The following is a 17045-nucleotide window of genomic DNA, read 5'->3' on the forward strand; positions in this document are numbered from 1 at the left end:
CCATTCATGAGCCAGGCAGCCAGGCCCCTGAGGGGTGGGGGAGCCGGGGAGAGGGAGAAGGGGAAAATGGGGGAGTAGAGATTCACAGAACCTAGGAATTCCCAGCTCAGTCTGCTGGCAATGTCTTTTGGCAGAATTTCCCAACTAGGCCAAAAAATGCAGACGCTGGCCATACCCCCAGCTTAGCCTAGTCTGGAATTATCTCTTGGAACAAGCAGGTCTGTGCAGGGAAGGGGCTCCAGAGGCCCTCCTACCCTTTCCATTAGCCCTCCAGACTCAACCCCCCGCTGCCTCGTACCAGCATTAAACCTGGTGCTTTCTATGGCGACTTTTTCCTTCTTTAAGAAATTTCTTAGCCCCTGTTATTTTTCTGCTGAGGCAATGGCATTTTTGTTTGAAAAAAAAATCAACCTTCTACATGTCTCAGAGTGAGGTTGCCGATTGGCCCTCCTCGTCCTCCTCAGGAAGGGGTCTGCATTCTGTGGGGAAGGAGGCAGAGGTCTCTCCAACTGGCAATGGCTGTCCCTACCCTCTTCCAACAGCCCTGGGAAAGCTGGGAAGATGCTTAAAGACCTCCCTTATGAAGGTATGTCCTTTGGAAGCCATAGGGCATAGTGTAGATGAGCACTAAGGTTCCTTCTGGCTCTGAATCTATGTTCCTATGAAAATAGTGGATATAGACCTTAGGCAAGACCTGGGGCCTCAGTGGTGATATGAGGGGGCTCTAAAGCTATGGTGTGATTCTCTCTGGACCCTCATATGCAAGGAACAGTTCTCCATTGCCTTGGTCAGAGACAAGACCTGGGTTTGAATCCTGACTCTGAAACTTACTAGGTGGGTGACCTTGGACAAGTTACTTAGCTTTGGTTTCCTCCCTAGTTTATATGTTAGAGATTAGAGCCAGGATTTCACTGGTATAGGGAACTCCCAAATAAGGAAAAGCCTTCTACCAGGGAAGGTCAGCACCTTTGTGGCAACTTAAACTCTTAGAGAATTACTCAGTGTTGTGACCTACGTGGGGCCACATAGCCAGTACATATCAGTGGTAGCATTTGAACCTTGGTCTTCCATACTCTGAAACTGGCTTTCTGTCCAGTATTCTACATTACTTCTCAGTATTGTTATCGTTATTCTAATAATTATCATTATTAATAGCTAATAACAGCTAACATTTATACAGTGCTTACTATGTGCCAGGTGCTATGCTGAGCATTTTATAATTATAATCTCATTTGATACCCACAACAATCCTGGGAGGTAGGTACTATTATTATCTCCATTTTATAGATGAGGAAATCGAGGCAAGCTGAAGTTAAATGATTTGCCCAGGATCACACAGCTAGGCGCTATCTGAGGCTGGATTTGAACTCAGATCTTTCTGACCCCCAAGTATCCGCAGCACTACCTAGCTGCCCCATTGTTATAATTATCATTATAATTTGGTGCTAATTAGTGAAACCTAGACCCAGCTCTTTGGAGGGACAAGAGAGTGTAGGCATAGGACCGAGAGAATTCTTAATCATGTGTGCTTAGGTTGGCAAGTTATGGGGAGTTAATACTGCCATACTGGGGGGGGGGGTTATTGGGAGATGAGCTCCCTATCCTGAGTACCACATGTCAGACTTGACAGACCTCAAGGGGGGATGTAGCAGCTTGGCTCTGCTATAATGAGTATTACCTAAGCAGATAAGGAAACTGAGGCCAGAGAAGAGATAGACAAATAGATAGTAAGTAGCAGTCAGGATTTGAACCCAGGTCTTCTCATTTTCAATCCAGTGGGTTTTCCATTGTACATGCTGCCCTATCACCCACCTAGTAAGTCTCAGAGCCAGGATTCACATCCAGGCGTTCTTTTAAGAACTGCCCTCCTACCCAAGTTGGAAGTTTCTTTATGAATGGGGTCCAGAGCATTCTCAACTCCCTTTTTCTCCCCTTCATCTCTGACCTTGGGGATATGGATTTCCCTGCCAGGATCTGCTCTTAGGTTAAAGCATTTCACCCAACTCCTTCCAGATTCCACACTCCAGAGGGCCTCTGGAATGTGCACCAGTCCAACCCAGGCACTTAGGAAGGCCAGCCTGCCTCTTGAGCAGTTGGTGGCCTTTTGTTTTAATTGCATTCCAGCACCTCTCAACAGCTCACTTGGGGACAGAGTTGGGGCAAGGGGCCTGGGGTGAAGAGAGCAGAGTTGGTGGGATAAGAGCAGGGGAAGGGGAAGGAAGAAAAAAAGAACCCACTCCAGCTGCCTCAGTTTTGTTTCAGGGGCTGAGCCTTGGGGAAGCCTCCAGCCTCACCCTCCCTCTTGGGATCTCTCAATAGGGGAGTGAGGGTGGGGGCTGCCCAGTGTTGTAAATAACTGCACAAGCTCCCAAACATAGCCCTAGGGGAATGCAGTGCCAAAAATAAAGCAAAGTGTGTGAGGGGGAGTGGGAGTGGAGGTGGGAATGCAATCTAACCCGCCACGGCCATTCTGGGCCTGGCAAGTGTGGATAAATGCCATTGTTGCAGGGTGCCCGGTGTGGGAGAAATAGGAGGAGATGGTGAGGGAGGGAAATGCCTTTTTAATTCCTTCTTTAAAATTATTCAGGCCTTTGGGAGTTTAAGAGCTTTTCTGGCGTGCACACTTGGCTTATCCGTAGCTTGGAGATTGTGTGTGTGTATGTGTGTACATGTGAGTGCGTGCGTGTGTGTGTGTGTGTGTGTGTGTGTGTGTGTGTGTGTGTGTAAGGTACCCCTCTTTCCCACTTCTCCTGCCTTCCTCCTGCCTGACTCAAACCTGGAGCTACTTGTGCAGCAAGGCTACACTTATTTTTAAACTCCAAATAATCACCATACTCCTCCCCAACAATAGTGTATTCCCAGATTTCTTTCCCCTTTGTGTACCTCAAAGCATTGGACCTTAAATCCTGCGAGATGCTATCCATCCAGGCCCTGCCCCCCCCATCATATCCCCTCCCAAGCCCCAATTCTGCCCTTGTCTTGTCATAGTGAAACCCAGTTGCTTGTACATTTACCCCAGAGCCCCAACCTGGGGGTTGCAGATAGTAAATGGTGGGTAGGGAGATGACTGAGGGGGCTCTCACATTACCTTGTGTGGCCCTTGGTGGTCTGGCCTCCCTCCTAGAATGGCATCTGATGTTTCTGGCATGGAAGCCCACTCTCTGTCCACCACTCATACCATCTCTGTAGTTTACCAGCGGGTTATCCCCTCTTCCTCTCTGCCTCTCTAGGTCCATACCTTCCTTCTGAGATCATTGATGTTCTTCTAATGCCTGACTTCCTCTTCCAGAGGAGAAGGCTAAGAACAGATGAACCAGCTAGGTGTTGGGGAAAGCAAAGATGAGGAGCCACTTCTGAAGCTCCCCTCAGGAATCTTACATTCTGTGGGGGGATGCAGCATGTCCATGTTAAATTACAGAACAAATAAGCATATACAGATAGCTATGCAATAAACCCGTTAACAATATGTACTTTTATATTGCGTAGAAGACATATACAGATTGTTACATATTATTATACACATCACATAAAGTATAATACAATAATAAAATGAAATCATTTGGAGAGGGAGACACTTGTGCCTGAGGGGATCAGGAGGCAGCATCTGAGCCGAGCTTTGAAGTCAACTAGGGATTTTAAGAGATGGAGATGAAGAGAGAGGGAGAACATTCCGGATGTGAGAGATAACCTTGCAAAGGCATGGAGGATGGAGTGTTGGGTGTGGATCATTCAGAAGGCCAGTCTGGCTGGGCTGTGGAGTGTTGGAAGGGGAGTAAGATCAGAAAGGTGGATTGCAGACAGACTATGAAGAGCTTACATTTAATTCCAGAGACAATAGGAAGTCGCTAGAGTTCATTGATATGACTTATATACTTTTAAAACAGACACCTTTTTTTTTATACCCCATTGATCAGTAAAGAAGTTGAGATCTTTTTGTGGGCTTTTCCCGTAGCCCCCCTGAGTAAGAGTGTTGCACAGTTAGGTGGGGTGAGTGAAGAAGGCACAGGGAGAAAACAGAATTAATATCTGAGATTTTTAAGCAAGCCAGTTCACGGAAAAAGCTTCACTGAGGTGGCAATAGTTCACAAGATGGGTCATCCATGGATCTCTTCCCTCCCTGTGTTCATTATATAGAAAATTTAACACATAGCCCAGAGCAAAGTGCCTTTGTGGGATTATTGGAAGAGAATTTATTTATTTATTTTTTTTATTTAATTTTTTTTTAAAAGGCAGTTGGGGTTAAGTGATTTGCCCAGGGTCACACAGCTAGCAAGTGTCAAGTATTTAGTCTGAGGCCCGATTTGAACTCAGGTCCTCCTGACTTCAGGTCTGGTGCTCTATCCACGGCACCACTTAGCTGCCCCTTGGAAGGGATTTTAGAGGCCAGGTGGTCCAAGCCCCTGCCCCGTGGAGCACTTCTCTCTGTGACATCACACACAGGTAGTCATCCAGGATCTGAGAATGAAGTCTAGTGATGGGGAATTTACTACCTCACTAAGTTTCATGGGGAAAAAGTCCATTTCGTTTTCAGCTAGCTCATAGTTCTTAAGAAGTCTTCCCTCTCTCCTGCCAACATACTTCCAACCCATTGCCCTGGTTTTACTCTCCAAAGTTATGCAGAATAGGCCTAATCTCTCTTCCACATGGCGTCCCATCAGATATTTGAAACTAGGAAGCCAGCTATCATATGCCCATCGGAGTCTTCTGTTCTCTGGGGTAAACATCCCCTGATCTTCACTCACATGGCATGGCTTGGAGTCCTCTCGCCATCTTAGGTACCCCTCATCTGAGTGTGCTCCAACTTGCCAGTGACTCGGAAGTGAGCACAGGGCCTAACAGTGTGAGCTGAGTAAAGCAGAGAACAAGGGACTATAGCTTCCTTCATTCTGAAAACTGTGTGGCCTTCTGTCTAAAAGGCCTCATTGTCTTTTTGGGGGTTGGGGGGGGACAGCTATAGCACATGTTGACTCATGTTGAACCTTGCAGTTCACTAAAATCAGCGATGACAAAACAGTGAAAAACAAGGTGATAAGCCATAGTGTTCCATTCATGAGTCCCAAGAGTGTGGGTCTTAAGGCTCTGATAACAAGGGAGAGTCCCCAGGGGGACAAAACAGACCTTGAGTGTAGATTTTATTTCTGTCTCTCTCTTTCTCCCTACTGCAGGTCATTGGCAGCTCTCTCCTATTCATCCATGACAAAAAAGAACAAGCCAAGGTATGGATGATTGACTTTGGAAAAACCACACCCCTTCCGGAGGGACAGACCCTTCAGCACAACATCCCTTGGCAGGAAGGAAACCGAGAAGATGGCTACCTCTCAGGACTGGACAATCTCATTGACATCCTAACAGAAATGTCTCAGAGCGAGGCCCTCCCCTGAGAGCCACATCTTCCCCTCCTCCTTGTTCTCAGTCTTCTCTCCTTCTCTCCCCTGCTATCTGGATTCCAGAACTGACTTACAAACTGCACTAGAAGACACTTTCTAGAGGAGGAGAAGGAAAAAAAAGAGATTGCCAAGCTATCTCTTTTAAATGAAATGGTTTGTGTGAGGATTTGGGCTGTTGTTTTTGATTTGTTTTCTTGTAAATAGAATTGCATACTAGAACAACAATAACAAAAAAAGCCCAAATTGAGGCTTGACTTCTTGTAGAAAAGGATCCATTTGATTTTTCAAGGGTGGGGAGGAGATGGTTCCTGGTCTAGTGATCCTCAAAGCATCCATTCCCCCAGCCAGATTAATACGAGCTTTAGAATACTACATTTTGCCCTCTACCCTCCTCCAGACCGATATATTCTTTCATTCTTGCTAAAATTAGGGAGAAATCAGTGTAGCAATCCCTGGTCCCATAAGAGAGGATGTTCTAACTTCGTCCCACATAGACAGCACTAAACAGATCAGCATCAACCCTATGGAGGGAGCCCCCAAGCAAATGCATTGGCCGGGATCAAGCTTGTCTGTGGAGACTTGCTACCATCTAGTGGTTATTTTGGGTAATGATTGCCCTTCTGAGCAGTCAGTCCATCCCTCATCCTGGGCATCTTGTGTAAGAGACCTTCAGAATTTTTACAGAGAGACTTGCAAGAATTTGGAATGAGCAGCCTTGGGGCTTCTGGGAAACCTAGAGCAGATCCCTTAACCCCACCTTCAATTTGAAGTTCAGTCCTTGGGGAAGTGGAGTCATTGTATTTCTGGGTTCAGTGGCAATTTTTTTTTTTTGTGGGGAAAGGAGGGAGAACTAGGTCTCCCTATGGAAATTCAGCGTCATTCCCCCAGGGCCAGACCCTACTTCTGATATCTGCTTTTCCAACCTAGGCTAATTTGCCCCTCCTCCTTAGGCAGCCTGGTGGCCTTCCATTTGAGGGGCTTACCATATTGGTGCCAGACTTAGCGTGGACACCCTTTCTGAGCTCTAGCTCTTCAGTAGCATGTTTCCAGAAGTAAATAATGCCAATTCTTCAATCAATAATGAGTACAGCCTTTCAAGGCATTCAATTTTCCGCCCTCCCAAACTTCCTTCCTTTTTTTAATTCTTTATGCCCCCATGTCTCCATGAAGCTGAAACATGAGCGTTGGAGTTGCTTAGCCAGTATACTTAAAGAGGAAACAGCACGATAGAGGGGAGAGGTGAAAATATGGGTACTCTTCAGCCCATGGAAAAATGTCAGGAGGTTCTCATAAAATTCCTTGGAGGTTGACAGAGAAGGAGGCCTTGAGCCCCCATCCCTTCAGGCCCTCTATCTTTCATACCTCCCACTCCAAACCTTTCTTCTTTGTCAGCTGCAGTCATCACTGTCTACCACATATTCAGAAGGTCACCACACTAGGCACTCCAGGTTTTAGAGATCTGAAATTGGTACCTGAGGGAATTTCTGGATGGTGTTATGCATGGAGGAAGCACCGTATCTTTGTTGTATTATTGTCTCTTTTTTTTCCAGAGAGAGAGAGAAAGGAAGAATTTGAGGCATCAAGGACCTTTTCAGCCAGAAATAGAGCATTCCAACTAAGCTAGATGAGAGAGAGAGAGAGAGAGAGAGAGCTATCTCTACAATGTATTCAACATTGGGTTTCTGGGATGGAATTGTCCAAGTTAAGAGATTCCTGGGTCTGGGAGTTGTCCAGTGATTTATCACCTGCCCCTACCCACCAGGATCCCTTAGGAGAAGTACATATGGATGTGCCTGGATGTACCTTATGTATGGGCATGTATGTATTTATCTTTACATAGCTAGAAAGTTATCAGGAGGTGATCTGATAGTCTGACTAGAAAAGAAACAATGTGGAGCTATCGAAGGGGAGCTATAAAAAATTTTAAACTTGTATAGATTTTGTTGAACAGAGAAGTGAGCTCCCAAGTAAGCTAATTCACCCCCTCCCCCACTTTCCTGTCCCAGCAAAGAGAAACCCTATGATGTGCATGTTAGCGGTTGTAGTGTGCAGAGGGGCCTGAGATCCATGGATAGCTTTGGGTGTCTTAGGAATGTTTACTGGGGATTCCAGACAATTCTTGGCCAAGATCACTAGTAAGAGAGGCTCCAGAGGAAATCAGTCTCCTAATCAAATCAGTCAATCAACAAATAATCATGAATGTTTGTTCCTCCCACACAACTATAGTAAAGTCTCATGAATTCAAACCCTGCTAACCTAGAATTCTTGTTAATTCAGATGTGGGCTGGGCTGAAGTTGACTTTTACACTGTATAGGAAAGAAAAGGTTTTGCTTAGCAAAGTAGTAGTTTAAACAGAAGGCCATCTCCAGTCATCCTGATCTGTATCTTGCCACTGGACCCAGATGACCCTGGAAGAGAGAATGAGGCTGATGACTTTGCACAGCCCTTCCTCACTTACATCCAATTCATTTGCAAGTCATGGCATCACCTTTCTGATGTCATGGTTCTCTTCAAGAACAAGGACAAACAAAAACAATAGTTTAAACAAAATCTAAGGAGATATTGGTGTTTAACTCACTTAAGAGTACAACTTTCAAGAACTCAATTATATTGTAGATTATGTGCTAAAAAAATGACATTTCTTAAAGCTACTCATCAAAACAAGTCCTTCAGGGTCTCTCCTTGGCTAGGCTTCATCAGCCATTAGTTTGGGTCCTTGAAAATAGCAAAACTGCCTTTCTTTCCAGTTCTCCCATAGTTGAGATTTTTCAGTGTTGAGGCCGGTTCTCCACCCAGCTCCCAGTCCCCTTCCTCTCTGATACAAGTTGCTGAGGTTTACACTGTGTTTCCAAGTTGTAAATCCATCCTTCACCCTCCTTCCCTTTTATCATCAGATCCCCTTTTGTGTCCAGTTCATTGGCTTTTTCATCCTGGCCTCCGTACTTCAAGGAAAGCCTAGAATGGGAAATCCAGAAAGATTTTTTCCTTCTCCTCTCAGACTTTAGTGCCTAATTAGGGTCTCCACTGGGTCTTGGACATTTAGGGACAGCAGGAAAAATGGCTGAGTTGTATGTGTGTATGTATGTTATCCCCTTGTCATTTTTTTTTCTTTAATAAGACTATAGCAGATAAGACAAGTCTTCTTACCTTTCTAAATTATGCGAGATTCAGTACTTATTTGTCTGCACTGTTGAGCTTTTATCCAAGTTTTATCCCTAGCTGCTTTAGGTGGATTTGCCTCTAGTGTCATGGAAGAAATTTTTAAATTATATTTATTTTGTGTTGGTTTTTTTTTTAATTGCACAAAACACTAAGTACATGTGAGTTTGTTTGGGTTTTTTTTTAAGTTTTTTGTTCTTTCTGAACTTACTTTCTCAGCTTTTTGGAAAGGGCCTGGAAGTAGCTTTCATGCATTTGTCAGGTTTTCTCTTCCTGTTTTTTCGCTGTATTTAGCATTGCCTTTCTCTAGACATGGTTAGCCTCCACGTGTGTGTAAAGCAGGCCCTTGCTTGATGGGTTTCACAAAAACGCAGGTTGCTCATTCCCATTGTTGGTGCCTTCTCTTTTGGCCAAGAGCCTTCGTACCACAGAGGTCTCTCCTTGTTCCCTCCACCCTCTGCCTCGTCATTAGATAAAAATCCAGATTGCCATTTAACACCAGCACATAGTGCCTATATGAAAAGCAACCTATGACCTGTAAGTTTCTAAATAAAGGTATATGGAAACCGTTGAAAGGGTCTCTCTGGTGTGTCTTTTTTGTAAAAGAAATTGTAGTATTGTGTTGGGTTAGGTGATTTATATTAGGATTATAGAATTTCAGACATGGAAAGGACCTTCAAGACAAGTCCAGCTCTCTGATTTTATGAAAACTGAGGCCCAAGAAGGGAGGTGACTTGTCCAAGACCACAAAACTAGCAAGTGACAGAGCCCCGATTCAAACTTCTATTTTCTGACTCCAAAGCCTGTTTGGTTTTTTTTAACCGTACAAATTCCTTGACTGTCTCTGGTAATGGAGACAAGCTTAGTTGTATTATTAAGAACTGTACAATTTGTATATGACATCTGTACACAAACCTTTTTGAAGCTAGTATTTTCTACTGACTTAAAACTTTTAAGAATTACTTATACTGTTGATTAAACAAATGCAAATTAAAGTAATGGAGGTATCACCTCACATGTATCAGATTGGTTAATATGACAGAAATGGAAAATAATAAATGTTGGAAGGGATGTGGGAAAACTGGAACACTAATGCACTATTGATGGAGTTGTGATCTGATCCAACCATTCTGGAGAGCAATTTGGAACTATGCCCAAAGGCTATAAAGCTGCACCTTTGACCCAGAAATACCACTACTAGGTCTGTATTTTTAAAAAAGGGAAAAGGACCTATTTGTATAGAAGTGTTTCTAGCAGCTCTTTTTGTGGTGGCCAAGAATTAGGAATTGAGGGATGCCCATCAACTGAGGACAGGCTGAACAAATTGTGGTATATGATTGTGATGGAATACTATTGTGCTGTAAGAAGTAATTTCAGAAAAGCCTGGAAAGACTTACATGAACTGATGTAGAGTGAAGAGAACAGAACCAGAAGAACATTTACACAGTAACAGTAACATTGTATCATGAACAGCTATGAATGACTTAGCTCTTCTCAGTAATACAATGGTGCAACACAGTCCCAAAGGATTCATCATGAAAAATGCTGTCCAACTCCAGAGAAAGAGTTGATGGATTCAGAATGAAGAGGAAAGCATACTATTTTTGCACTTTGTTTCCTGCTTTCATTTCTTTTTTTGCTTTTTCTTCCACAAAATGACTAATATGGAAATGTGTTTTACGTGATTGCACATGTATAACCTAGATCAGATTTCCTGTCATCTCAGGGAAGAGGGGAGGGAAGGATAGAATTTGGAACTCAAAACTTAAAAGAAAAACAATGTTAAAACTGTTTTTACATGTAATTGGGGGAAATAAAATATTATTAAAATTATTATTTAAAACTGAGAGGGCTTATATAGAACTTAGAATTTAAGAGTTGGGCAAGACCTGAGAGATTAACTGATTCAAAGCTTGCTGCCCTTTTAACAAAGAAACCATGGCCCAGGAAGGTTAATAAACCTGTTCAAAGACACAGCAAAGAGTACAGTCATTACCAGTCTGAGTCTTTGGTGAGGTGCTCTTTTCACTATACCACACCCTCAAGGAGCAAACTTGCAAAATTCTACATGCTTGCCCCTTTTTAAAAAAATTACATTTTTACATTAAATTAAGCAAATACCAAATAAAATGAGTACTTCTTACATACATCATAGAAAACGAAAGGATTATACATGAAACTGAGTCTCCTCACTCTTTCCCAAGCCCTATCTGCCAAAAGAACTAACAAACAAGAATATGGTCAAAAAGCAAGGGGCAGAAAACCCCTGGTTAGTACATTGGATGTTTACATTTGTCTTTGTCTTGTGCTACCCACTTCTGCCCTGGATGCCTTCTCCTCACTTGTGGACCCCAGGTTTCCCTTTAAAGTGTTGGTCTTCGGCATGCAGTGTCACCTGTGGTTCACGGCCCCTCCAGGACCATGGGCTCTCACTAGCATTGATCCAATCTTGGGAGCTGACCCCAAAGGATCATTATTTCTCTCTTTGGCCCATGTTCTCCCATCCTGGGAAATCTGCTTAATAAATCTGAACTATGATTCCTCTGTTTTCTCCAAAAGCGTTATAAGGTCTCCAAAGAGTAATAGGGTCTCCAACTCCATATAGACACTCAACATTTATTAGTTATACAAGCCTTTATTTCACCTGCCACAGAAAGTGCATAAGACACAAAGGACACATAGGACCTCATGAACAAATGCAAAAACACTCAAAGGATAAGAACAGTTATTTATCCAAGGAGGAAATCTAAGCTATCAGCAGCCATATTTTAAAAACTCACCAAGTCATTAGAGAAATGCAAAATAAAGCAACTTTGAGATTCCCCTTTACAGGTAAAAGATTGGCAAAGATGACAAAGAGGTGGAAAGGCGATTGTTGGAGGTGTTGCAAAGGGAAACAGGCATGTGAAGACTGTTGGTTAACACTTCCTCTCCCCATCCCCCAGCACACAAACCTAGAGAATAGAAGGCATTGCCCGAGTCTGTCCTCTCATAGGTGGTAGAGCTGAGTGACTCTTGTTCTCTCCATCTCTGCAGCATAGAATTTTGTCATTAGAGGTACCATTTGGGGAGGAGAATTGTAAGGGGTTGGAAGAAAGGTCCTTTGAGGTGTGAGAATAAGGAAATAAAAAATCTGAGGACCACAGCCCTGAAGGAAATGGGTACCCCACTTCTGGAGAGCATATGAATAACTAGAAAGTCTGTTTGGAAGATCTTTCCTCGTTCTGCTCTACCTCAGACTGCATGGACACCTGCTTTCACCACCTTGAGATCTACTGTCCACGTTGGCTTATACCTTGTTGTCAGCTAGGTGGTCCAGCCATTGAACATGGAGTCAGGAAGGCCTGAGTTCAAATCCAGCTTCAGATATTAACTGTGTGACCCTGAGCAAGTCACATAATCTCTACCTCAGTTTTCTCAATTGTAAAATGGGGACCATAATAGCACCTATCTCACAGGGAAATTATTAAGGATCAAATGAGGGAGTATTTGTAAAGATTAGCACAGTGCCTGGCACAGAGTAGGGGCTTAATAAATGCTCACCACCACCACACACAGACACAGACACTTTCTCTCACTCCCTCTTTCTCTCTCTCTCACTCCCAACAAAGGGTGAAGGAAAAGGGTCAGAAAATTTCATTCACAGGCCACTGGAGGCAAAGCTAATTTTAGCAAGAAGCAAGCAATGTGTTTATTAAATGCCTTCTCTGTGCCAGGCTCTGTACTAAGCCTTGGGCATACAGTGACCAAAATGAAACTGGGTGGACCCTCAAGGAACATACATTCTAGTAGGAGAAATAGATATAGATATTATAAGTGTATAGATACTTACAAACTATGCACAAGGCAAATACGGTGTAATTTTGGGGGAAGAGGCACGAGTAGCTGGGAGTGAAGAGTGTGGAAGAGTATCAGAAAAAGATCTGGAGTAGAAGGTGGCATTTGAGGTGAACTCTAAAAGAAACAAAGAATTCCATAAGAGACAGTCAGTGAAAAGGAAGAGCTAAGTGGTAATTCTTACTGAAGTTACACTCTAGGGCCTGTCTAGAATCTCTTCAAACCCTGTGTGATGTTCCAGCCTTGGAACAAGGCTGGCTACCAAGAGCATTCTATTTATTCATTTCGCTGTTGGAAAATTCACACTTTTTTCAGGAGAGGAGAGGGTTAATCAATCAATGGCACCTGGTATGGTGGAAAGACTGCACCAGCAGGTCCCTGACCCACCTGTGAGCATGACTTGGCACCTCTCAATCAAATGGGATTTTATACAAGTTACAAAGCAAGTCCTCATTGCATGGGGCAGATCAGTTGGGATGTGTGTGTGTGTGTGTGTGTGTGTGTGTGTGTGATGTTCACATATATACACAACTATAAGATGTCTACTCACTTAAGACACAAAGTTAAAAACTAAGACTGTCTCACCTAATACAAGGTTTCTTACCAGGTCATCATCTTACCAGATGAATTGGGGTAAACAAGCCACTGAAGTGTTAACTCCTTTATTCTAGAGGCTGAGTTGTCCCCAAGTAGCTAAGACTATAAAATCATCTCAGCCTTCAGTCTTACTGGACCCCTTTCTCCATTTTTCTGTGCTCTTATTCTGTCCTAGCAATGAATGACTTCTTACTGCCCCCCCTACTATTGAGGGCAGCTAGGTGGCCAGGCCTGAAGTCAGGAAGACTCGACTTCATGAGTTCAAATCTTGCCTCAGACACTCACTAACTGTGTGACCCTGGGCAAGGCACTTAACCCTGTTTGCCTCAGTTTTCTCATCTGTAAAATGAGCTGGAGAAGGAAATGGCAAACTACTCTAGTACTTTGCCAAGAAAACCCCAAAAGGGGTCATGGAAAATTGAAGACCACTGAAAAATGATGTAACAACAACAACTATTGAGAAAAGTAATCTGATGATCTAATTCAGTAATCAAAGTAAACTAATAATAACAACACATTCATTTAACATTTTAAAGTTTAGCTCACAGAAGCTCTGTGAGGTGGGTATCGGAAGTATTATTATTACCTATTCCTGATTTACTGATAAGGAAACTGAGAAATTCAGTGACCTGCCCAAGATCAAAGAGCTAGTAAGTATCATTGTCAAGGTTTGAAACTAGGTCTCCTTGGTACAGCACTGACACACCTCATTTAGGCTAAGGTAGAGTGTGTTATTTCTCCCAGGACTATGTGCGTATATAGGGAAGTGTGTTTTAAAGGGGACTTATTGAGAAAAGAAAATGCTTAACCCAAAGGAATGAGTCACTAGCATTGGAATTTCCTGCAGTCTGGAACCTGAGGGGAAGAGATTTAGGGAAGGGGAAGTTTATTTGAGCCTCCTATGACTTGGGTAAGGCCCTGCTCTACCTTCCAGTAGGGTTAGTGGTCTCTGTTCAGAAGGCTAGGTAGTACAGGGGAACAAGGAGGGCAGAGACTCCATTTCTAGATATCCTGGGTCAGAGTTAGGAAAGGTTCCTTATTCAGCTCTCCACACTACACCTGGGACTCATTCTTGGCTCCTCTTGGAGAGCTGGTAAGAAAGTTCCTAAATGCCTTGGGGCTTTGGTACACATGGTTCTCACGAAAATTGTTAACACATACAAATGTTCCTTTTAAGAAGCCTTCCTGCTGTCCTATGTGAGGTTAAGTAAATGTCAATCAACTAACATTTATTAAGCACTTAATATTTGCCAGGCACTGTGCTAGGCCTAGGGAATGCATGTTGTCTGTCCTTTGTTCTTGAAGAGGACCATGACATCAGGAAGATGATGCCATGACTTGCAAATAAATTGGATTTGAGTGAGGGAGGGCTGTGCAAAGTCATCAACCTCACTTTTGCCTCTCATCTGGAGCCATCTGGGCCTAGTAGCAAGATCTAGATCAGGACAACTAGAGATGGCACAGTGGGAGACTTGGCCTTTTTAAGCTAAGGTTTTTCCCAGGTTTCAGTTTGATTCGAGGCAACACCCGTTCAGTGATTAAGGCTAGGTAAGAAATGAGGCAAAGAATGGCCTCTTGTTGGCCAATCAATGACAGTCAAAGTGGTTTGGATTTAAAATTTACATTCCTTTGGGCAGAGCACCTGCAGGTAAGGGTATTATACTCTATGTGGACAGAGGGAGAAGAAGGAGGAAAGTTAAAGGAGAAAGAGAAGGAGTTGCAGCTGCAGCTTCATTGCCCAAATTCTTCGGGCCAGGGAATACACAGACAAAAATCAAACCACCTGCCTTCAAGGACCTTTCATTCTATTGATGGAGACTATACGTATACAGATGTTAAGTATATACAGAATAAATACTGAGGGGAATCACTGTCAGCTGGGGGAGGGGTAGGACTCAGAAAAGTTAATCCATACATCATCTTTATGGAGGCACGTAAGCTGTTTTGAAGGAAACTAGGACATCTAAGAGATGGAGGTGAGAAGGGAACCTATTTCAAACATGGGGGATAGTCTAATGTAAAGGCTGAGAGATAGGAGACAGAATGTTGTATATATGAAATAGAAAAAAGGCCACTTTGACTGGATTGCCAAATCCTTGAAAGAAAGTAGTATGTAAAAGGGTAAGAAAGATAGATTGAATCCATGTTGTGAAGGGTTTAGAAGGCCAGAGCAATTTGTGTTTGGTGCTAGGGACAATATGGAGACCTCAATGGTCGTATCATTTTGGCAGCTGTGTGGAGGATGAATTGGAGAGAGAGAAGAGACACGGGAGACCAATTAGGGGACTACTGTAAGAGTCCAGGTAAGAGGTAGTAAGGGCCTGAACTAGAGTGTTGGCAGCTGCCTGGAGAGAAGAAAACAGACATTTGTAGAGAGAGACATAATCAATAAGACCTGTTATGTAAATGGCCATGTGGAGTGAGGAAGGTGGGAGGTTGAAATTGACTTCAAGTTTGTGAACATGGGTGACTGCAAAAATGATGGATCTTGCACAGAATTGGAGAGTACAGAAATAGGGAACTAAGATTGTTCATTCACACACACACACAATTTCCTGTAGTCTATGAGCTTGGTGGGGGCAGAAGAAGTGGAGGGAAAAGACTAGGTAGGCCTTCTATCAGTTTCTCACAAAAGTTGCATGGTACATGATGAAAAAGCAGTGGGCCCCAACAGGATATTCCATAACACAAGTTGTTTTTATCTTCTTAGTCTCTGTTTTCTCATCTATAAAATGGGAACACTACTTAATAGGATTGATGTGAGGAAAGTGCTTTGTAATCCTGAAAACACTCTTTAAATAAAGACATTATTATTAGGAAGGCAGTGTGGTAGAGTGGAAGGAGAGTATCTGGCGTTGGAGACAGGAAGGTGTGGATTTAAATCCTAGGACTGACACATACTGGCTGGGCAACCCTGGGCAATTTGCCTAACAATTGCCAATCTGCATTGATAGAGGAAGTCCCCCACCAGAATTTCCCTGCACTGATGAAATCATAGGGCTGGTTAAAAAAAATATCAGCAAGTACCTGCAGATAGTATTGTTATGAGATTCAAATGAGATGGTCTATGTAAAGTACTCTGCAAACTTTAAAGTGGCAGAAAAATGTCAGCAGTCATCATTGTTCCTATTTCTGCAGTGTTTCCTAGATGACATGAACATATTGTTACAGGAACATTTTTTCCTACCACCCCTTGCTGGCCCCATAGCCCCTGAAATAGGTTCCTGGGCAATTGCTGTCTTCACTTTGAGATCTTCAGAACTTTCATCACAGAATCTCAGAGTTGGACCTCTAACATCACCTAGTCCAACCTTTCCAGGGGCAGCTAGGTGTTACAGTGGATAGAACACCAGGCCTGGAGTCAAGAGGACTTGAGTTCAAATCCAGCCTCAGATACTTATTAGCTGTATTACCCTGAGTGGTCACTTAAACCTGTTTGCCTTAGTTTCTTCATCTGTAAAGTGAGTTGGAGAAGGCAATTGCAAACTATTCTAGTATCTCTGCCAAGAAAAGCCCAAAAGGGGTCATGAAGAGTTGGACATGAGTGAACAACTGAACAACAAAAAACTTACCAGAAACATGAGTCCCTTCTACAGCACGCTTTCAAAGGCATCCATTTTCCATATCCCAACAAATGGTCATCCACTAGAATTAAACTTTTTCATTAAACTTTTTCCACTAGCAACCCCTTCTCATCTGAGAAATTTTTATACAACCCTGGGCATATAAGTAAATAAAATAGGTACATAAATCAAACATTTACTGATATTTATCTTGAAACAATCCTTTGGCATACATACAATTTTACCAGTTATTAAAGATGAAAGCAAATTTGCATACTAATGAGATGGATGTACTTGTTTATTTTTACATAAAGAATTAAATCTTGGCAGAATATTTGCTACTGCAGGATGCAGAGCATCTTCAACATTTTTTCCAGAGTTGATGGACATTTTGATTTTAGAATCATTAATGCTGTGTTCAGAATGAAGGCTGCAGTGAAGTCACACAATGCAATACAGGCAAGTGCTGCCAGAAGCACCTCAGATTCATTATGCATTTGA

At 43.0% G+C, this 17045-nt stretch overlaps 1 protein-coding gene across 1 annotated transcript in view; it reads left to right on the forward strand.

Annotated features, from left to right (window-relative positions):
* Positions 1 to 9122, forward strand: part of ITPKB (inositol-trisphosphate 3-kinase B) — a 163511-nt gene extending 154389 nt beyond the window's left edge. The window contains exon 8 of the mRNA XM_020982136.2: positions 5166 to 9122. Within this exon, the coding sequence (XP_020837795.1) occupies positions 5166 to 5381 (216 nt within the window). The 3' untranslated portion in view covers positions 5382 to 9122. The remainder of the gene's footprint in view (positions 1 to 5165) is intronic.
* Positions 9123 to 17045: the final 7923 nt, after the last annotated feature.

The sequence above is a fragment of the Phascolarctos cinereus genome, unplaced genomic scaffold, assembly GCF_003287225.1.
Source record: "Phascolarctos cinereus isolate Bilbo 61053 unplaced genomic scaffold, phaCin_HiC Scaffold_5;HRSCAF=322, whole genome shotgun sequence".
Classification (NCBI taxonomy): Eukaryota; Metazoa; Chordata; class Mammalia; order Diprotodontia; family Phascolarctidae; genus Phascolarctos; species Phascolarctos cinereus.